The sequence below is a fragment of the Sinocyclocheilus anshuiensis genome, unplaced genomic scaffold (genome assembly GCF_001515605.1).
Source record: "Sinocyclocheilus anshuiensis isolate Anshui unplaced genomic scaffold, SAMN03320099.WGS_v1.1 scaffold735, whole genome shotgun sequence".
In the NCBI taxonomy this organism is placed as follows: Eukaryota; Metazoa; Chordata; class Actinopteri; order Cypriniformes; family Cyprinidae; genus Sinocyclocheilus; species Sinocyclocheilus anshuiensis.
This window is the reverse complement of record NW_015548245.1, coordinates 1,356,256-1,378,265: the sequence shown is the minus strand read 5'-3', so window position 1 is coordinate 1,378,265 and position 22,010 is coordinate 1,356,256. Positions and strand designations below refer to the sequence as shown.

The 22,010-nt window shown below is 37.1% G+C and overlaps 3 protein-coding genes across 5 annotated transcripts in view; 2 read left to right on the top strand and 1 right to left on the bottom strand.

The window, feature by feature from the left end:
• Nucleotides 1-6,034, top strand: part of gatad2ab (GATA zinc finger domain containing 2Ab) — a 48,362-nt gene extending 42,328 nt beyond the window's left edge. For all 3 annotated transcript variants that reach the window (XM_016442678.1, XM_016442680.1, XM_016442679.1), the window contains exons 6-11: nt 300-419; nt 504-692; nt 1,753-2,014; nt 2,090-2,511; nt 2,589-2,808; nt 4,841-6,034. In XM_016442678.1, coding sequence (XP_016298164.1) covers nt 300-419; nt 504-692; nt 1,753-2,014; nt 2,090-2,511; nt 2,589-2,808; nt 4,841-4,974 — 1,347 coding nt within the window. In that variant the 3' untranslated portion in view covers nt 4,975-6,034. The remainder of the gene's footprint in view (nt 1-299; nt 420-503; nt 693-1,752; nt 2,015-2,089; nt 2,512-2,588; nt 2,809-4,840) is intronic.
• A 1,769-nt stretch (nt 6,035-7,803) lies between these two features.
• LOC107655175 (testis-specific serine/threonine-protein kinase 6) lies at nt 7,804-8,614 on the bottom strand. Its single transcript, XM_016442597.1, is given in 2 exon segments — nt 7,804-8,017; nt 8,019-8,614. Coding segments are annotated over 2 exon segments (810 nt in total).
• Nucleotides 8,615-10,753: 2,139 nt separating this feature from the next.
• The window catches only part of LOC107655232 (yjeF N-terminal domain-containing protein 3-like), a 33,855-nt gene continuing 22,598 nt past the window's right edge, over nt 10,754-22,010 (top strand). Inside the window, exon 1 of the mRNA XM_016442681.1 lies at nt 10,754-10,924. Within this exon, the coding sequence (XP_016298167.1) occupies nt 10,866-10,924 (59 nt within the window). The 5' untranslated portion in view covers nt 10,754-10,865. The remainder of the gene's footprint in view (nt 10,925-22,010) is intronic.

Genomic DNA, 22,010 nt, shown 5'->3' with positions numbered 1-22,010 from the left:
CGTGAGTTTGAACGAGAATGCATGCGTTGGCAGTAATGCATAGACGGACATTGATGAAAATGTGGACAGTGTCAAAATAAGGTGCCTATTTATACTACAGATATCGATATTTTACGTATGGCATCGATGCATCGTATCGTTAGACATTTAATCGATGAATCACCCCTAATACACCCCATATAATAATATTCAAGGTCAGTGCTGTTCAGTCTATTGCATGTTCCTGCAAGGGTCTCAATGAGTTTTTAAAAGTTGAACTGTGAAGGGCAATTAAGACTTAAATTACATGTTATTTTCAGGTCTCCAACCGAAACTCAGGGACAGTCATTCCTCCTCCTCTGGTTCGAGGTGGAACGCAGGTCTCCAAGCACGGCTCCCATAATACCGTAGTCATGCCACCCTTAGTTAGAGGCACACAGGTATGTACTGCTGCAGCTTGATTACACCTAAAAACATTTTAATTTTGAAATGAATCCTTTTTCTCTGATGTTTGTGCGTTATAGCCCATCACCGTCACCCCGCAGCAGATTGCGACTCTACAGCTGCAGCAACACTCGGGTTCTGGTCCTCCTCCTCTGCTGCTGGGCGCACGCACCTCCATACCCACCGTACAGGTGCAGGGCCAGAGGATCATTCAGCAGGGTCTGATCCGTGTGGCCAGTGTAGCCAATGCAAACGTCCTGGTCTCACAGGTCATTTACTTGATATATATCATGTTATTATATATACAATATTTATTATAATAATATTAGTAGATGCGGAAAAGTATTTTTAATGCTAAATGTTTAAAAATAATATTATAGTAGTTAGAAAATTGTATTTTTATATAAAAGTATTTTATATTATATAGGTGTATTAAAAGTTTTTTTAATATTTTTTATACAATTAAAGCTACTATAACTTATTGTTTAATGTTATAAGTAAACAAATGCATATTAAAATATTTAGTTTTATACATTACTGTCATTTTTAGAACTTATACATTAAATTTATATTATTAAAAACTATTAACTTAAATTAAATTTTTGCTATTTTAGTATTAAAATAGTATTATTAAGACTACTTAATATTTATAAGTTATGCACTTTATAATATTATTCCATTTGTAGTATTATAAACTTTTTGAATAACTTTATCTTATATTATTAGGTGTGTAAGGTGTGAATCGGACAATCTTAAAATGTCAACCCTGTTACCATCATTAGTATCAATTATTAAAATTCAGTATTATTTGACTCCTCAAAAACCATCAAATAGCATCATCCTTTCAACTCTTCATGGACAAGTAAATGTCTCTTCTCTATTTATCACTATTTGTCAACCCTGTTACCATCATAACTGTTGATTTGAAAAAACAAACTATAATATTATAAGCATATAGACATTTATAATATTTTTATAATATTCTTATTAACTAGGTATAGTAGCTGTATTATTCGTATTTTATTATTATATATAATTTATTTATTTTGTATAGGTGTAGTATTTTATATGTAGGTGTATAACAATTTTTGTTATACATTATATTTTTTATATATTTATTGTAATTAATATGACTATTGTATGCATATAAAAGTTTACAAGTAAGTTTGCAAAGTGAGCGATGAACAAAGGGTTTTATGAAATAAAAAAATATTAAATATTTTATGCTTGTAATATGAAAGATATATTGCATATTATCAAATTTGACTGTTTTTATAAACTGGTATATAGAAGCTGTTATGAACTTGCATCGTGTTTTCCCATGTCCAGGCCTCCTCAACCAGTTTGAAGAGCTCTCAGTCTGGTCTGGGCAGCAGTGCCTCTGTCAACGCCAATGAGTCTCCTGCCAGCCGGCAGGCCGCCGCCAAGCTTGCATTACGGAAACAGCTGGAGAAAACCCTCCTTGAGATTCCACCACCTAAACCTCCAACACCGGAGCTCAATTTCCTGCCCTCAGCAGTTAATAATGAGTTCATCTACCTGGTGGGGCTGGAAATGGTGGTCCAGAACCTGCTAGATACACTGGCTAAAAGTGGGTACACCCTAATAGTGCATATTTACAAAATATAACACTATACCATGCTAACGTCATTTGCTTTCTTTCCAGGTAAGCAGCCACAGACAGAGTCTGCATCCACCCCGGCACCCAAGGAGCCCTTCACTTGCTCCCAGTGCCAGACGGACTTCACCTCTCGCTGGAGGCAGGAGAAGAGCAGTGGCTCCATCCTGTGTGAGCAGTGCATGAGCTCCAACCAGAAGAAGGCCCTGAAGGCTGAGCACACCAGCCGCCTGAAGGGAGCCTTCGTCAAAGCCCTGCAGCAAGAGCAAGAGATCGAGCAGCGCATTCTGCAGCAGGCCGCTTCGCCCGTCTCCAAGACCACCACCACCTCATCTTCTTCCTCTCCGGTGATTAAATCCGATCACGTGCTGGTGTCGCCGCAGTACAAGCAGGTGAGCACGTCGCTGTCCCAGCAGACCAACAGGGGGACATCGATCGGTCGATACCACACCACCACCACCATCAAGCAGGTAATAAACACTCCTATCTTAGCTGGTATGTGTCCCATACAAGGTGTTTTATGACTTAAGCATGTTTTTCTCCTCAGACTCCAGGCCAGCTGTCCCGTAGCGTACAGCAGGCGCTGAGTGCGGGCGCACGCAGGGTGAGCCACAGCTTCTCCACATCCTCCCAGTTCCAGAATGCCGTCACGGCCGCCTCGCTGGTCAGCAGGCCAGGTAAGCATGCCATGAGGGCAGGGGAAAAGGGCACCAGCAGCAGCAACCCAACCACCAATACCTGGAGGAAACAGAACAGCGGCACTGCAGGTAGATGATGCCTACTTAAAAAAAAAAAAAAAAAGTCTGCCCCTTCCTGTCTCCTTTTTTCCTGTATCTTCACATCTTTTTTTTTTTTGTGTATATATTGAGCTGATTGACTACAAAGGGCAAAGCTGCAAAAATGAGGCAAAAGTGCTCCTGTTAACGTGTGAAATGCATTTTTTTAAACATCAATAAAAATAGAATTTATTTTTGAAAGTTAGTTGAGGACTAACCTGTTCCAGCTTGGGTTTCCCAGTTTTCCAGAAAAATATGGGGGAAAAAAAATTCAACCGTTTATTGTTAAAACGCAACTGTTAATTATTTAAAGTTCTATACTATTTGATTCATCATAAACGGTCATATGACATCACCCTTTTAACTCTTCTTGAAGAAGTACAAGAAAAAGCTTTTTATAATATTAATATATTATTAGGTGTGTAAGAATTGGATACTCTTAAATTACCAACCCTGTTGCTATCATAAATGCGGAGTTCTGGCATGAAACTCTAGATGGCGCGGTCCGATAGGTCTAACTCAATCTGACCTAATGACATCATTATCACATGGCACAGCTGATTGGTTCTCTCCTGTATCGGTAGCCAATGAGCTCGCTGCTCAACATTCAAATATATGACTAGTGCTTGCCGTAGCAGTTGCAGCTTGCTTCAGAAACCCTCCACCTTCCCCAGCTCCACCTGTATAGATCTGCTACGAGGTGATTCATGTATGCTATATGGGGGTTATTTAATGTATGTTATATTTGCAGCAGCAATATTTCTTACATGCTTACAGCAGCATGTTGTGGATGTATTGGCAGTAGCAAATCTCGGTACTTGCTCTGCCGCAGCAGCAGCGTAGCAGATCTATTCCGCCAAAACAAAATACATTAACATTGTCATGTACATTACCATGCCAATCCCTCCGAGAGTTATCATGACAGAACTATTAATTATTAAAATTATGTACCATTCCAGTCATGGACAAGTAAACTAAATACAACTACAACTAACTACATAAAATACAACTACAACTAAATAAATACAAATACTCTCTTTTTTTAATACTCATCACTATCATACAATACATTTAAGAAGCGTCAGTCTTAAATTGTCAACCCTCATTGTTGATTATTAAAATTTGGTACTATTTAATTCGTTAAAAAAAAACATCATATGACATCATCCTTTCCACTGTTCATGAACAAATTAAAGCCTCTTTTCTTTTTATCACTAATTGACAACCCTGTTACCAATCATAACTATCACTAATTAAAATTCTATACTATTAATCGGTGTGAATTAATCAAAAACTCTTATGACGTCATCCTTTCAACTCCTCATGGGCAAGACTCTTCTTTTAATCACTTCATCTTTCATTGATTATTATTTTTTATTTTAGTTAAAATAACAAATACAAATAATACAAATCAAATGACAGTAGTTTATCAGTAATCCTAAGAAATAACACTTCCAAACACACACGTTAAAAAACAATAACTTACTTATACATGGTAAGAAATGGTTATAAAAACTGAAACAGAAGCGAAACAAGTAATAGGATTATTAGATGTGTAAGAAGTGGACAATCCTAAATGGTCCACCCTGTTGCCATTATAACTATTGATTATCAAAATTTGTTAATTAATTTCTACTTTTCACGGATAAGTAAACATTTATTTTCTGTTAATTAATCTTGCATTATTAGGCATGTCAGAAGCAGAAAATCTTAAATTTCTCATCCCTGTTATCACAATTTTGTCATAGTAAACAACTGATTATTTAAATGGGTATGTGTAAAAAAAAAAAAATTGCATCATTAATTAAAAAAAACACCTTGTAGTGTCATGACCATTGCCATAAGGATAGTAATTGCTATCAACCCTGTTACCATGCAACCTTGTTTTTAAAGGCATGGCTAATTTAGCTTGAAATGCAGGTCATTAAAACTCTTCAGACGTTCTTTATTCAGACAAATCTTATAGAAATTTACATAGTCATCCTTTCAAAATCATTAACCACTTCACATTCTCCCCCAACAGGTGTCACCATGGCTTATGTCAACCCCAGTCTGTCCGTGCACAGGACGACGTCTCCAGTGGACCGTCAGCGAGAGTACCTCTTGGACATGATCCCTTCCCGCTCCATTTCCCAAGCGGCAAACACATGGAAATAGTGCCCTGAATAAATCATAATTATAATCCTGTTTTTTTTGGACATTTGGTCGGTTATCCGTATCAGACAACCAGCCATTAAGCAATAATAAAAAATTAAAAAAAATATTATATTTTCTCTCTCCTTTGTTCCAAGAGCCTTCGTTGTACAGTCTAAGGTAAGACCCCATAGGCCAGCAAGTGTCCTAGACGAGAACTGTACCGGGATCAGTGTTCAAGAAGACGCAAGGACCTTTTCTACAGGCCTTTGTATCTATCTATCTACTGAATCCCACCATTACCCAATGAGCTTTAGTGATCTAATACACGTCACCCACAACTCCCAAATCTCTGCCCTCCAGATGGAGTAATTGCTTCATTATGTGAAACTAAAGCCTCCGTTTAACGTTTTTAGAGGCTCATGGACACTTTTTCCACAGGAAGTGGAGGACACGGGACCGCAGAGTTCCTGCGTGACACCAGGGATTGACCTTTTTGTGGACCATCTACATGCTATGAAACCGCTTCAGCTACGTTTTCCGATCCACAGCATCTCTTGAACAGATATGGGGAGTGTATGTTTGTGTATTTGATGTCAGTACATTGCTTTTTAGTTTTTTAGCTTCACTGTGGACTCATTCTACCCTTTTCAAAATGGCCTTTTTTTAAAGGCTACAAGTTTAAGGAATTGTTATACTGTTGAGGTAGTTATACATCTGCTGGTGTAGTGTGTATTTTTAAATACTTTGGGTTGTTTCTTTTTTCCTTTGTAAGCTTATAAAAGACATTTAACCAAGAATTGTGCATCAGGGATGGTTACAGAGATGGATGTAACTAACAAAAAGCAGCAGCCGCAACAGGACTGTTTCTAGACCTTCATGTTTGAGCGATTTGTTTATGAGATGAGCCTGACGGTAGCTTGTTCTTTTTTTTTTTTTGTTTATAGGAACAATTGATATATTATGTTGCGCTTTCAGTTACTGTTGTGATGTGCTCTCCCTTAGGCTTTCTTCTAACAGCATCTAGGTAATACTTGGATGTTGTGTTATTTATAAATGTCACTTTAGATGAAGGATATCCTGTTAGCTCCTTCCCAAATAGTTTCAAAGCCTTGTGAATTTAAGATTGGACTGTATTTAGGATGTTCAAATGCAGTGTTTTTTTTTTGTTGTTTTTTTGTCTAATGCGCAGTCCTGTCTACCATTTTAGATCCTGTTGGAAGTCGTGGCGCTTAAGTCACGGCTTAATATTTCCTTAAAGGAAATTTTTGGGTTGAAAGAATTACTGCTTATTGAATGTAGCACACAATCTTAGCTAAATGAAATTGAGTCCTACCTGTTAGGTGGTGGTCATGTTATTTTTTACCATCTCTTATTTTCCTTTCATCTGATTTGATTTGCTAGCAGTAAGCTCGGTATTTTAGCTAAACAGTTATGTATGTTATATACAACAGCTCGGGTCCTTAGTCATCACAGTCCAACGAACATGTCGAGTCAGTTCTGCTTCAGTCGATTTGTTTTTCCTTTTCTCGAGATGATCTGTTCAGTGATCTTGAATGCCTGTGGAGTGTTTCGGACACAGAGGCCCCAGTTTCTGACTGCTGTTCTGACTACTGCCTGCTGCTGACAACTAACACCATTCCATTTACCTGCCGTTGTTTATTGTGTAGCATCTCTTTTATGAATTGCAAAAAAACTAAACAAAAAAAAAAACGTGCAAAAAAAAAAAGTTTCTGCTCTATCAGTTAATAATTATAATAAAAACTAATTTTAACCTGTTTGGTCTGTTGGGTGGGTGTATTTTAAGTGTGAATTTTTCAAACTGGAATCTAATTGAATGAATTTAATCAACTTTCGAGTGTGTGATGGAGTGTGAAATTGCCTTTGGTCAGGGTGGACAACATGTTTCAATTTGACATGAATGAAAATAAGGATGTGAGGGATATAGAAATACATTTTGAAGGAATAAAATAAAACTTGCAGTATTCTCATATTCCAAACTTATCTGCTGTTATTTTTAAGTAGAAGGCACAATTTTTCAATTTATTTTTAATATTGTTGCAGCTGTATTCACACAAAATCATAGTGACCAATGAGTCCAAGTTCTAAAAAAAAATACCATAAAAGTAGTCTACTTTAATGTTATAGAAATGTAATAAAAATATCATATGGGTTTAGAACAACATGAGTGCATCTGTATTTTTTTCCCCCACTTTAAGTCCCTGCATTGTGAGCTTAGTAATTTTAATAACAACCACGGAATGTTTACGAAGCGCAATTTGTTTTGTGATAACAGAAGATTCTGATTATGTTCAAGAAAAACAATAGTCATTGAGGGGGGGGAAATAAATATTTTGTGTGTTTTTAGCATTTGCATTGTTATATATATATATAGTGTTACGTTTAATTTTCTTAAAAAATAGAATTAAATGCATTACACTTTAAGTATATAAACAGTATAGGAAATAATATTGAAATAAAAAAATGCAAAATAATTTTGCAAATTTCATTAATTTTGGATACATCTTAATCGTTACAAATAAAATTGTATTACATTGTTCTTCGGCCACCTTGCACTGTAGATATCAATGTCATCATGGGCCAATACAAAGATCGGTCAACCCCTACTTTCTTATTTGAGTAATTTATTTTATAGTTTCTCCATTAATCTATTGCTATTCTGCCTCAGACTGTTCTCCCAAAACAATAACAATAAAACTGATCATTTTCCTCAGTCATGACTGGAATTCAAATATTAGGTCTGTCCAAACAGGCAAACACTCCCAGCTGCATGTATTTTGTACACTGTGTTTCTTTGTATTTGCACACTTTGTTTTATTAGCTCGTGTGCTTTTAGCTCTTTCCCATCTGCAGCCACGGATGTTCTGCCACCTGTTGAATGGTTGGACGTGTGGAAGGACTGAACTGGAGCAGAGTACGGATGAAGACCCGGCATGGTTCCTGAACACCAGCGCCATCCGGATAAACCAAAGACTTCCTTTGAAGACGGTTAAGTCGCCTCAAGTTGGTATCATCGTATGGCATCGATCCAGTCACCATGACATAGAATCACCCCGAGGCTCCATACGTCATACTTAGGGTCATACGGCATTCCCATGATGACTTCTGGTGGAGTGTAGGCTGCAGAACCACAGAAGGTATGACTGAGCTCTGAAGGGTCTTGAACACAGTGGGCAAAACCAAAGTCTGTGATCTTAACTTGTTCTTCGGCTGTCAGCAGAATGTTTTCGCATTTTAGGTCCCGATGGACGATATCCATTTGGTGGAGGTAGTTGATGGCACTGACCATCTGAGAGAACAAGTTTTTGCTTTGGTCTTCTGGGATGCGGTTCACTTCATGTATCTTCTGAAGGAGATCTTTTGCTGCAGCTTCCATCACGATACACAGTCGCTTACCAGCCACCTCAATTAACTCGTGCATTTGGACAATGTGGTCGTGATTCACTCGTCTCAAAATCACCAGTTCCCTTGGGAGAAACTTCTGGACAAAATCCTTTGGGGCCTTTACGCGGTCCACAATTTTGATGGCCACGTTACAGTGGTGCTTCTGCGAGGTGGCGAGCTTGACTTGGGAAAAACTGCCTTCACCAATCTCGGCTATGAATTTGTAGCCCATGCCTTTCAAAACGTCATTAACAGACATTGTTTTAAATCTCAAAGGAGTTTACAACAACCACATGAATACTTTGGCTTGAGTTTGGATCACATTCCTCACCCTTCCTGCCAAGTATTTTATGTAACAGGCATTTGAATTATACTGCTTTCTGAAAGATATCAGCATTCTAATTTATGATGTCATATTAGAACATATACAAAATGGTGTCCAGGGGCAACTGATGGACAAGAAGAAAGTCATTTAGCCCTCAGGTTTTTATTTGTACCCCATTAAATCCACATTATGCTAATATAGTATTTTGTTAATTTTAACAAGACTTGACTGATTGATGTTGAGAACCCTATGATCATTTTAGAAAAGGTGCTTAAACACGTTTTTATCAGTTGTTGTACAGTCATGGCCAAGATTTGGCAGTGACATAAATTTTGTATGCAAAGTTTGCTGCTTCAGTATTTGTAGATTATTTTTCCACGAAAGTTAATTTTTTGGCCAATGAAGCTTTTAGCAATTATTTAAAATGCATCTGATCACTCTACACAATAATCTAGAAACGATGTGTATGACCACCGCAAAAGCTTAAGCAGCAAACTTTGCAAAGCACAAAATTTATGTCACTGCCAAAACTTTTGGCCATGACTGTAGAATGGCGTCCTTTCCACCCCAAAAAATAAAAATAAATAACTGAAATGATCAATAGCAGTTTCCACCTCAGAGTAATATAAAGGTAACTGACTTTATATCCCATTATTGTTATTTACTTCCTGCAATTAGGACTTTATGGCCTGGTTTCACAAACGGGGCTTAGTTTAAGCCAGGACTAGGCTTTAGTTAAATTAAGATATTTAAGCAACTTTTACAAAAATGCCTTAGAAGAAAACATTACAGTTGTGCATCTTGACACAGAACAATGACATATTTTAAGATATGTTAGAGCTAGATATTTTAAGTTGAGACAGCCCAAACATGCATTTTAGTCTGGGACTAGCTTAAACCTTGTCTGTGAAACCGGGGGATTATCTCACTCTTCTTACTTTAAACATTATTTTAAAATTGCCGTTTTTATTTTTCACTCTGCGGGAAATTCAATTCAATTCAAGTTTATTTGTATAGCGCTTTTCACGGTGCAAATCGTTGCAAGCAGCTTTACAGAGAATTAAAGTTTCTACATATTTAGTAATAATTTATCAGTGGTGACTATCTCAAGTTGATGTCCATATGCCAGAAATGTAGCCTACGGTAAAATTCAAGCAGTTAGTTAATCAAACAGAGGGTGAACACTATTAACAGCAATGATTATCAGTGCAATTCGTTAATGATTCTGCAACCATCATTTTAATGATGTGCAAAGAGAGACCATTGAATATTCGAGATAGGCTACTTATACAATATGTTTCGGGAACACTCACAGAAACTTCCGTAATCCACCAATATGATGAGCAAAAATACATTTTGTCGAGCACTGAACGTGCTATTTCGACGCCCTACATCAGGTTCATGTCCCGTGAGTGCTGGAATGGATCATTAAATTAATTCTAATTGTATGTGCACAAATGCCTCATAAATTTGAGATATCCCTAGCGTTTCAATAATTGTCGTTGTGCCTGCAATGACACGATATGACCTCTAAACGGCAGTGTGGCGCTAAACTCTAGCCATCTCCATTAATCCAGGTTTTATTAGAACACTTATATTATTGAAATTATTTAAAGCATTGCTGATTGCTCATTTTAAATGTAAATAAGCCAATTCATGCATATTTATATTAAGATTAAGCACTTTAAAATTTAATGCTGTTTGTTTTATTTGTGAGCAGCATCACAATTGAAATGAATTGGTCTTATATTGGTCTCTAAAATCATTCTAAATGGTCAAACCTTGAATATTAATACCTCACTGCATGAATATGTGCATGACCAGTAGTATTACGTGCATTATTATACATAAATAATGTGCCAAAGCTGCACTGTGATGAATAAGCGTTTGAATTGAAATAGACATATTCGCACTCTAGTACTGTGGATGCTACATCTGAAAGGGATGCAGTCCGTGCTTGACTGAGCTCTCTAGCATCAGGGATGCTCAGCCAATCAGATGGTGCTCCCGGTGTCTCCCTGCTTCTTAATTGGCTGACACTTCCAGCAAGAGTAGCTGATCTACGCGTGGAGCCTGGGTTTATCAGCCAGTAAGCCTGTAGACAGAAGCAGGGCACACGGTGAGAAAATAAAGAGCAAAAATAGGGTGACTGTTGCTAGAGATAAGCACGGCTAAATCAATCAAGATGAACCACAGCTCCAACGAGAAAGAACCTGAGACCATAGAGCCACTGCGTTATCTCAGGTATGCTCTTTTTTCCCTTCTTCTTCTTTTTTTTTCTTAATGTGACCAAATTGGACATACAAAACCTTTTAAGACAGGTTTGTGTTTAAATGCATCTTAATAGAGATCCTAGTAGGCTGAGTAATATTTCCACCATCCTTTCAGTCTAACTTTCAAGTAAATGCGATTTGTGACACAGAAGGAGGGCTGTAATATCCCTGGCTGTCTAAAGAAAATGCATCTAGCTTAATTTCCTCACTGCTTTCCTGTTTACAAAAATAAGACACATTAATTATGATCAACATGCTTTAATAACCTGTAAATGTGGGCGAACAGGTGGAAGGAACGGTCCACTTCAGCTGTCTCTACAGCAGTTTGTTGGAGATTTAGGCATGTTGACAAAGGTGATGTGACATTTTAGCTCCTGGACGTTGTGATGGCAACATCATGGCCAGCGATTTGCTCTTGAAACAAGCGGGAGGTCGTCTGTTTCCTCTGTTGAGTGAAATATGGCATGTGTTAGAATAATGATCTTTAAAAAAGCATCATATGACCCCTTTAAAGCATTATCAGTATGTAAAAGTGTCAGTTCAATCTAACATCTGACAAATTGCCTCATACTCTTGTGAGGTTTAGATCTAGCAGATGTAACCGGAGAATATATTTCAAAAATGACTCCGAACAAATGGTGTTTTGATCAGAAGCCCGAGCGGCACGAGATTTCCTTTCCATGCTGGGCTTTCCGGCAAGAGAGGCCCTTGGAGCTCTTCACACCAGCCCACGGCGTTTAAAATACGGTGGTCGGCAGGAGACGAGGCAAATTATACACTTTAAGGGAGGATGGAATAATAGGATTTAAGGATTTGAGGTTTTACAGCAGGGATTCAGGGGAGATTAATGTTCCTGCTGTAACTTAAAACCTTCATAGCTAATAACGTTGATTTTGCATGGAAACCACATAGTGTGAATGCAACAATTGGCTTTTCTATTATCGTTTTTTTTTAAACAGATTGATTTGTGGATTCGTACTGTGCACCCTGGGATTCGTATATGTCAATGGCCCTTGCATCCTGTTATTGACGTCAGGTATTGATGCCGAAACAAGATGGACAACATTGGGTTACAAAAAATGGATTTTCGAGTCGACAGGATCTTTCTCCATTGACAGCCATTCAAAACTAGCATTTTAATGAAATATTTTTACAAGCTCCATACAGTATCCACTCATTTCAATGCAGAAGTATGCTATTTCTCACTCATTAAACACAGTGCAGAGCTTGCTCAGGAATGGCAGCAGGTTGGTGTGAGAGTGAATGGCGAGGCTTCCGAATCATTAGCTGTAAATAACTAGAAGAATAACAAAGTACAGTAAACAGTAAAACGGTAAAACTGCCTAACTGTTTTTGTACAGCTAACAACTGGAAGCCTCGCACATTCAAGTTAAAAATGTTGTGCGCTAAAAATAAGGTGGATAAAACACTAATGTCTCATTTTATTACATTAAATAATATCGTTTTTTCGGGCTCTTAAATGTGTAAAAAACAACTTAATTTTTTTTCTGCTGCTTTTGACATCACATCTTAGGATAGTCGCTAGTCAAGGGCTAGCATGCACGTTTTTGGGTGCGATTCAATCAATCGCTACTGTCATGACATCATTTCCTGTTTCAAAATTATTAGTCATATGGCAGATGATTGGCTCAAAAAACATGACAGATTTCAAACCGCCTACTCCGAGGGTTCCTGCACCTCACATTCAGATGAAAAGGAATGCTAACGGCTAGTGTTCCTCACATATTATATGTTAAACTTATCATTTCTTCTTTATTCAAAATTGGACACCTTTTCGACCCAACAGTTGCATCACATGAAGAAAAAAGTTGCTGGATAGGAGTTAACAGGTGTTATTATGGTGTTTCGTTTCTGCTGGGCGTTGGTGTTTATTTATAGGCCAAGACTCCAAATGCAATAACGGAGCAGCCTGCATGATTTGTGGTTTGTTACCAGGCAATGCATTACTTCTAATGGTGGTAACCATTAAAGTTAGATTATGGAGGCAAAATCTTAGTTTACTCAGTTTGTCAAGAGTGCAACAGAGGTGTGTGCGGGGTTGTGATACAAGTGCGATTGGCTGAATATCTTCAGTCAGTTCAATAGGAGTATTTTCTGACCCTTTTAGGGCCTCATGTATTGATGTCTAATGATCCATCGATTTACAATTATGATTTACATAGAGGCATCCACTGTCATTGTTCTCAGCTGGTCAAGCAAAATACTGTCACACACCATCTGTCTCTTCAGCTTTGATGCCAGAAACTGTCTGATGTACCATCAATCCAGATCTATCAAACGTGATCCAGCTAGACTCAAACTCTCGAGCCCACTTGAGCACAATTATTCAATGTAACCACTGGGCCACGGCTCAGGCCAGAGCCAAAAATCTTTTTAAGTGTGCTAAATGAATAATAAACAAAACAATAAACAGTTTGAAGCCTAGAGAAATAGGCCTAGTAATATTAGTATGATAATATGCTATTCAGAATTCAAAATATAGGTTAGAAACATTGTCAAAATATTAAAGTTATATTGTGACATTTAAAATATTATTGTGCCATTATTGTGTTAAATGAGAAAAAGATCAAAGCATCAAAAGCATTTTTAATTAAATTAAATACTCTAAATGAGAAACTAAAACTGCCAGTAGGTGGCGGTAAATGTCTTAACGAGTAAGTCATTGATTCATTCATTCATTCGATTCGTTCAAACTGCTGATTCATTCAGGAATTAAGTAAATGGCTCTATTTATGAATGGGCCATTGAATCAGGTTCACCCGATTCGTGTTGCTCAGAGACGCAAAACACTTCTACTTTGGCTTTATAGCCAGGTAATATTTTCGTTGGCAAAAACTGAGCCAAAACAGATTGTGTTTAAAATAAATGTTATTAAAATAAATAAAACTGTTGTATAAAATCAGTATCACATTTGCACCCGTGCTATTCGGGACTAAAACAGCACTCGTGTGATATTGCTAACTATATCACATGATATAAAAATGAGACAAAAACTCATTGTTGCCCCAATATCAGGCAATGCGCAGTGTTCCCCCCCAAACCAATCAAAACAAGCGTTTTAACGGTCGCTTAGTTTCTATTTCTGCTGGGTAGCCCCAACCATACTGAGGTATATATTGCCAAATATCGCTCACAGATTAAACACCGAACAGAGAGACTGGTCTTTTGTTAGCGGATATTATAGGACAAATCCATCAAATTCCACAAGGAAAAACATAAAAAAACATGCCCTCTGCTGAAGCACCACCGTACGAGGTCTTTTTAATTTTACGCTCTTATAGCCATCAGCTTCTCTCCGCACAAACGGAGAACTCTTCTGATTGGCGTGTTTTGTGCTGGACTGCGTCATGTCAAGCCATATTTCCGCGCTCAGTGTTGACAAAGAAATTGCTGGCAAAGTTCCTCTAAGTAAGTTTAATAATATTAAAGTAAGTCTATATTCTTTGTAGTCAGTTAAATGGCGTCACGCTTCGTACACAGTGCGGAGGACTTGGTGACTTCAGCCGAAAAGGATAGTAATTTCAGAACTGAGCAATTAGTTAAATTTTTATAAAAACATTGTTTTTCTATGGAATAATGTACAGTGATAACATGTATTATGAAAGTAAATACAATCAATTATGATTTCACGTTTACCATAGTTGATCAAATGATTCATAAATGCAAATACCTCTAATATAAGAGCAGAGTTAAAGGGATAGTTCACCCAAAAATGAAAATTACCCCATGATTTACTCACCCTCAAGCCATCCTAGGTGTATATGACATTCTTCTTTCAGACAAATACAATCGGAGTTATATTAAATAATGTCCAGGCTAATCCATGCTTTATAATGGGAGTGGATGGTAGCCCAAAATTTGAAGTCCAAAAAATTGCACCCATCCATTATAAAAGAAGTCCACATGGCTCCGGTGGGTTAATAAAGGCCTTCTGAAGCAAAGCCATGCGTTTTTGTAAGAAAAATATCCATATTTACAACTTTATAAACCTTAATCACTAGCTTCCGCTAACTGTCGTACGCTCGTTCACGAGAGAGTGGCGTTCAGCGGATGACGTAGGCGTAGCATAAGCTCCGGTGAGAATATGCTAGTCTCGCGAGAAACAAGTTTTGTTTACAGCAAAGGAAAACCAGTGTCCTCTTGGCTTATATCAAAATTCTCCGACATTTTTCTTTACAAATCCTCGTTTTGTGCTACTAATTCGTGACCGGTGTTTTGTTTCATTCTCTCCTCTGTGCTTCCACATTCGTCACTTCCTCGTTCGTGTCCTCGTTTGCCTACGTGCTACGTCATCCGCTGGACGCCACTCTCTCGTGAACGTGCGTACGACAGTTAGCGGAAGCTAGTGCTTAAGATTTATAAAGTTGTAGATATGGATATTTTTCTTACACAAACGCATCGCGTCGCTTCAGAAGGCCTTTATTAACCCACCGGAGCCGTGTGGACTTCTTTTATAATGGATGGGTGCAATTTTTTGGACTTCAAATTTTGGGCTACCATCCACTCCCATTATAAAGCATGGATTAGCCTGGACATTATTTAATATAACGCCGATTGTATTTGTCTGAAAGAAGAATGTCATATACACCTAGCATGGCTTGAGGGTGAGTAAGTCATGGAGTAATTTTAATTTTTGGGTGAATTATCCCTTTAAATACATCCATTTTTGATTATTAAGACACTAAAAGGGCAGAGTGGCAGATAAAGGATTTTATCTGCCGCAGGAGGATTTTAATGTTTTATTTTAGCCTCTTTTGCTTATCCATCCGAGCTCCACCTGAGTCAGCTCATATAGAGCCTCATTTACTGAGCTATAAAGAGGATATTTTAATCACAGACAAAATGACTGGGTATACAACACAGCCATTTCAGTTTTACTAATTTTGACTAGTCACTTTCACTGTTTTTTTGTCAAATCAAATCTCTATTAGGCCTATAGATCGTAGTTTATTATATGTTAATCAGGCCCAAATCTCTCTGTATCACATCAATTTAGAGGTAAAGGTTGGTTGATTTTTCCTCATCTGTGTATTCTTCAGTCAAGGTGTTGAATGAGACTGACAGTATTTCTTTTTCTCCCTTTGACACATATAATCAGTTTCATCACTGCTTGTGGTTGGGGCTGTGAAGGGGGGAGGCTGTTGGATAAGATTGACAGTGTTTAGTTTTTCTCCCCCTGATGTGTTTAATGAGTGTCTTCACTGCCATGCTGGTGCGTAATGAAGTGTCTCTATTTCTGATAGACTAGATGAGATGTTGGAGATGGGGGAGGTGGGTTTGTTTATGAGGAAAGCACCTTCATGCATGCAGGCATGTGGTCCTCAAGTAACTGGGAAATTGTGCTTGATTGAGATGTCCTTGAGTCACTATCCTTAATTTTTGTCCTTTACTTCTCTGCTTTATTTGGAAAATTGTTTCATTTCTGCTTCATAAAAATTCAAAGATCTTGCAAGAATGCCCTACATTTCATTGGTCTCATTAAATGCCAAGTTTTACTCAGAAATACATCCGATTATGGAAGCAAAGACCTTTTCCTTTGTGCTTTTTCTCCTGAAAACTAGCACACATTCCAGTAGGGTGGAAAAAGAGTACTAGAAGGGGGGTACGGGTAATTTTAGGACTCGAGAGGTAATCACGTAGGAAACGCATCAGGTATGGGATATATAATCGGTGAGGTGTGACGATTGGATTGCAGCATGTAGTGGGGAACTATCAGCTGTTAAAAGAATCGATAAGAGCTGTTTTCACAAGCACATGGTACAATTTCCATTAGCGGAGAACAGCTGCGAGTCAGGGACTGATATATGGCCAAGTCACCATAGAAACAGTGGGACTGCAACAAATTCCTATGAAGTCAACAACATACATATTTGACAGCATGGCAGTTTCTGAGAGAATGAGGGGTGGGAAAGGAACAGTTGACCAGTCATGAATTGAGGAAATGTGAATATGTGCTTGAGCTCTATTAATTATATGTTGAATTTCGTCAGACAGAGCAATGTCCCGCAGCCTCTTCCAGATGAAACATCCGGACTGTTCTGCTCCTGCTCAAGTTCTTTGTAGAGTTTGACGGATGTGGATGGCCAACATTTTAGCTGTTTTCTGCCACCATGCTTGTCCTTAATTGTCCCTTTTTGTTTCGCCAGAGACGGTGTAATTGGGTCTCGCTTGGTTGGGCTTATTACAAAGCCATTATGCTCTGGCAAAAGCTGACAGTCTAGAAACCCAGAGTTATAATTTGGCCCATGTCCTCCTCTGCTCCGCGAACATACTTGGTGTAAAGCTCACAAATGTTGTATTTGTTTTCATGCTTAGTTTACATTTATTACATTATCTAATTTAATAAAATCAGCTGTGGGTCATTCTCAGAATAAGGTGCTGTTTGCTGATAGAAAATGTCAGGATTTTGGTGACATATGCACAATTTTATAAACCCTAATTAAAGGCAGGGTAGGTGATTTGGTTCAAAAAATGTTTTTTGTTATGCTGGTTGAAAGTCGCTTCACATCCTAATAACAATCACTAAGTTAAGTGCTCTACATGTATTTATATCGTCTGTGGAAGGCGTAGGACCATTAAATATTTGTCCAATCATATTCCTCAGTCCAAGCAAGGGCTACGATAGGCTGTCCTACCTGCCTGTCAACGTATGTATTATTTGCATACCTCCGCGCACCCTGTTCACGCAGACATGATACGCAATTGGCACATTCCATTACGCTATTGCAGACAGAGTGAGAATGGAAGGCGTTATTACCGTAATATTATGCGCTTCATACTGTAATGTTTTCTCACAAGTGAATGAGACATGAGGTAATCTGATAGCATTGCATTCAACCCTCCACCAACGCCGTCTCTCATCGTGTCGCTGGTTAGCCTCTGCTCTGCCTGTGCGTGGTCTTGTGTTTTGGAGGAGGCGTGGCTTTCGAGAGTGATTTGCAGGGAGGGTGGGATCTTATGCTTTCAAAGCTAGCTAGCTATTGCTAGCCTCTCCAAAATCAGTGCTGAATATTTGTCAATGATCAGTGATGAAATACAAGTTACTTTTACATTTTTAAATCTAGTGACCTACCAGCATCAATTGAGTCGCCATTCATAGATCTTCTCCCATGGCCTCATGGGATAATAAAATGTCCATTGTTTGCACACTTCAGAATCTTGCTTGAAATAGTAGGTCATCCGAATACTTTTCACCTACGGTTTTATGAATGCGTTCAATTCGGATAAACTACTCATACTGTTTTTCGCCTACTATAATGTAGTAGGAAAGTATGCAATTTCAAAAGCAACCATAGTACTGTTTGAGCGTCCTGACTAGTCTTACATAGCAACAGTTGCTCAACCAATGGCGTGAATCTGAGGCAGACTGTCTGATTTTCCGATCAATGGCAGATGGGGAAGTGTCGAGTCAGTATTTAGTAATTATTTTTTACATTTTTCACATAATCATTGTTGTCACTTCAGAGAAATTGAAGTACCTGTTGCCTTTTTTTGTATGTCTTAAGTAATTCCTCCATTTACCTCCATTACTTCTTGCCTCTAGGGTTTCTGGGAATAGACAATTCCCATTACGACATATATTATGACAAATTATGCTGAATTTACCATTGAAAACAGTTAATCTGTGAAGAGATGAAAAGTGCTGTTGGGTTAACACATGTCTGCTTGTCTTATTAAGTGTATTTTTATCTAAAGACAGAACAAAAAGTCTCTTAAAGGAGAAATCACTGACCTTTACGAAGCATTTAAAGCTTATCATCTGCATTTGATATGATGTGAATCAGCCCAAGGCAGCTTGCTGTCTTGTGATCTGAATGACCTTGACTGAGGGTGAAAGGAGACCTGCTCTCGAGGTCGCTAGCGGTCTGCTGATTAGCGCTCTTGCTAATCACAGTCAACAATCAACATGTGGTGGCCTTCGGCAGCCCTGGTGTTGGGAGGAATATATTTATTTGACCCTGCTGGAGGTCTAGAAGCAGATGTCATTGATCTATTCATCACTGATGACCAATGCAGCACCACATAAAAGCATTTAACGTTGCGCTTTGGTTGTAGTATAGAACACGTAAAAGTAAAATAAAAAGGAAAAATGAATGTGATCAAAGGAGAACATTTCAAAAAGGTTGTGGAGGTAGTTTTAAGACATTAATATAACTTATTTATACTACAAAAACCAGACTGAACTGCAGGTATGTATTGAGAAAAATACATTCTGGCTAATTTACAACACTTGTGTAACTTATTTTTTTTTTTACGTAAAAACGAACGAACGATCTTACAAAGAGACTTTTTTTATTGGTAGTATGATTATTAAACTTAAATAAAACACTAAACGTTTACATCATGCCTGTTCTTTTTCTGTGCCTTGCGCATCAAACAGAAGCATTTAACGTTGCATTTTGGTTGTAGTAAACCACACTTAAAACAAAGTTACTGTAATCAACAGAAAATATTTTAGAAACATTGCCTTTAAATGTTAATCTAGTGTATTTTTACTTAAACTAGACTGAACGGCAGCTACATTTTGAGAAAAATAGATATATACAGATTTTGACAATTTTACAACATTTGTGGGACTTTTTTACTGTAAAACAAATAAGGTTTACAAAGAGACTTGTTAGTGTTATTTTTAAACCTAAATAAAATTCTACACAAACGTTTGCATTACACCTGTTTTTTTTTTTTCTGGTGCTTTGTGCCTTACACAGAAGAATTTAACGTTGCATTTTGGGTTTAGTAAACCCCACTTAAAAATAAAATGTACAAAAGAAATCAACAGAAGATATTTTAGAAACATTGTGGAGGTAGCTTTAAAACGTTAATGTATTTTTTACTATGAAAACCTGCAGCTACGTTTTGAGGAAAGAAAAAATACATTCTGGCTAATTTACAACATTTGTGGAACTTTTTCCCCTAACTTTATAGCTAAAAGCTTGTTTTTTTTTTCTGTAATTGTTGGTTTTATTTTTAAACCTAAATAAAACACTACACAAACGGTTGCGTTACACCTATTTTTTTGTGTGCTTTGCGCATCAGACATTGGTTGTAGTAAACCCAACTTAAAAAGTTTGATATGGTAATAAGGTTCTTAAAACCTGTCTACAATATTGTGAAAATTTGTCATATTAATCCCATAAAAACTAAAGTCAGCAACATCATGCAAAACCCAATATCCATTGCTTTTTTTTTTGTTAATTTGGGCAGCAAAATCTTGGCACCTGGTTTGCTTGTGCTCTCCCAAACAACACACATTTTTCATAATGACTCCCCTCAGTGATGTTCCAGCGATAGGAAAAAAGACATAACACAAGGAACATAGCAGGGATTTGCCAGCCCTGGGCAGCCATTTTTAACTCATCTCTGTGTGTAAAAATTGTAGGCAAAATGGACTCATTGTTCTTGTATGAGCCAGCAGCTACATCTTGTTTTTTCTTTATTAGAGGCATCTGGAAAAAACTGCAATAAACAAGGTTAGCAGCAACACATAAATATCTAATAAAAGTGACAAAATGCCTCACTCCATGACCTTTGGGATACATAGTTTTGCTCGAATGAACAAACTGTGATACTTGATTATTGCTTTGCACAGTTTAATGAGACACCAAAGTGACTTCCTAAATGTATTCAAAACTGTGCAGAACATAATCTTTCCATGAAATGTACTTCTTGTTGTTTCATTCTTAAATTTTTTGGCTTTATTTGATAATTCAATTTGATATTTTGTAATAATGTTCCATAGGGCACCTGAACGAATAATAATGTTCTCATGCTTTCCCACCTCCTTTCTTTCTTTTATTCATTCCTTGTCTGTCTCCCACTGATATCATCATTCCTTGGTTTTAGTCATATCCTTTCTATTCTGTCTGGAAGATTTAGCTTTTTTGTCTGTAGGATTTGATTTTCTCTTCAATTATGCATGTTTTTTTCTATTCCCGTCCTAGTTAGAGGTGTTGTTAATTATTTTTTTAATCACCATTCCTCACTGCAAAGTATATCAGCGCAGCTGGGGCACATCTGGAAATATAGGATTAGGTGCCAGTCTTAAATATCCAAACTGTTTCTATAATGTTTCTCTTTTGATCTGACATAATTCAAGACGTCAAGATATTAGTGATTAGCAGTGTTATTATAGTATTATATACTATTATAGTATTTATAAATATTTTGATTAAGCTTTTATTTGTATATTTTCAGTTTTCATTTTAATTTTAGTTTAAGCTTTAGTAATTTTGTTATGTGCTTTCATCATTTTTATTAGTTTTTGTTTTTCTAAATATTTGTATTTATTTTTTATTTCAGTTTTAGTCTTATTAATTTTACTTTTTTATGTGTCACCCGTACAGGAATAATAATAATGTTAATTATAATAATAATGATAATTTATTATTATTATTTCTAATTCATTATTATAAAATATATTTAAAAATGTTATTTTATTAAATTTTATTGTTGATATTATTTGATATTACCATTTTATTGATTGATTGATTTAAGATTATCTTTGTCCTCCATCTCCATCTTTTTACTAGGCCGATTTATGCATGTTTGGGTTAACTGACTGCTTAGTGTTATTGTATTCATTGTATTTTATTTTATTTTTTTTATTGTGGAGGCAATTGCTTTTGTACATTTCAAATGGCATAATTTATTTAATATTCTCATATTGACTCTTCAGCTAAATGCCCTCCCCAGAATGGCATCCTAGAAACAGTGCTGGTTTAATCTCCATTAAAGATGTCTATAAAAGTTATGAATTGGAATATGAATGCGAGCTTGTTTTTCTTTGAGATGCTCTCAACAGGGGAACATCAGAATGCCAGACAGGTTGAACAAAGCTTTTATTCAGCACAGCTTTGTAGCGTACTTGTTTCCTGATTGAAAGACATCAGAATAGGTAAACAAGTTATGAAACCAAGATGTTTTATAATGTTTTTCTTGATGGAAATTCAAATTGCAAACATTTGAGCACACATTCTCCATGTGCCATATGGCCATATCACCATAATAAAGCTGGAGTATGATGTTGACAGCTGTCA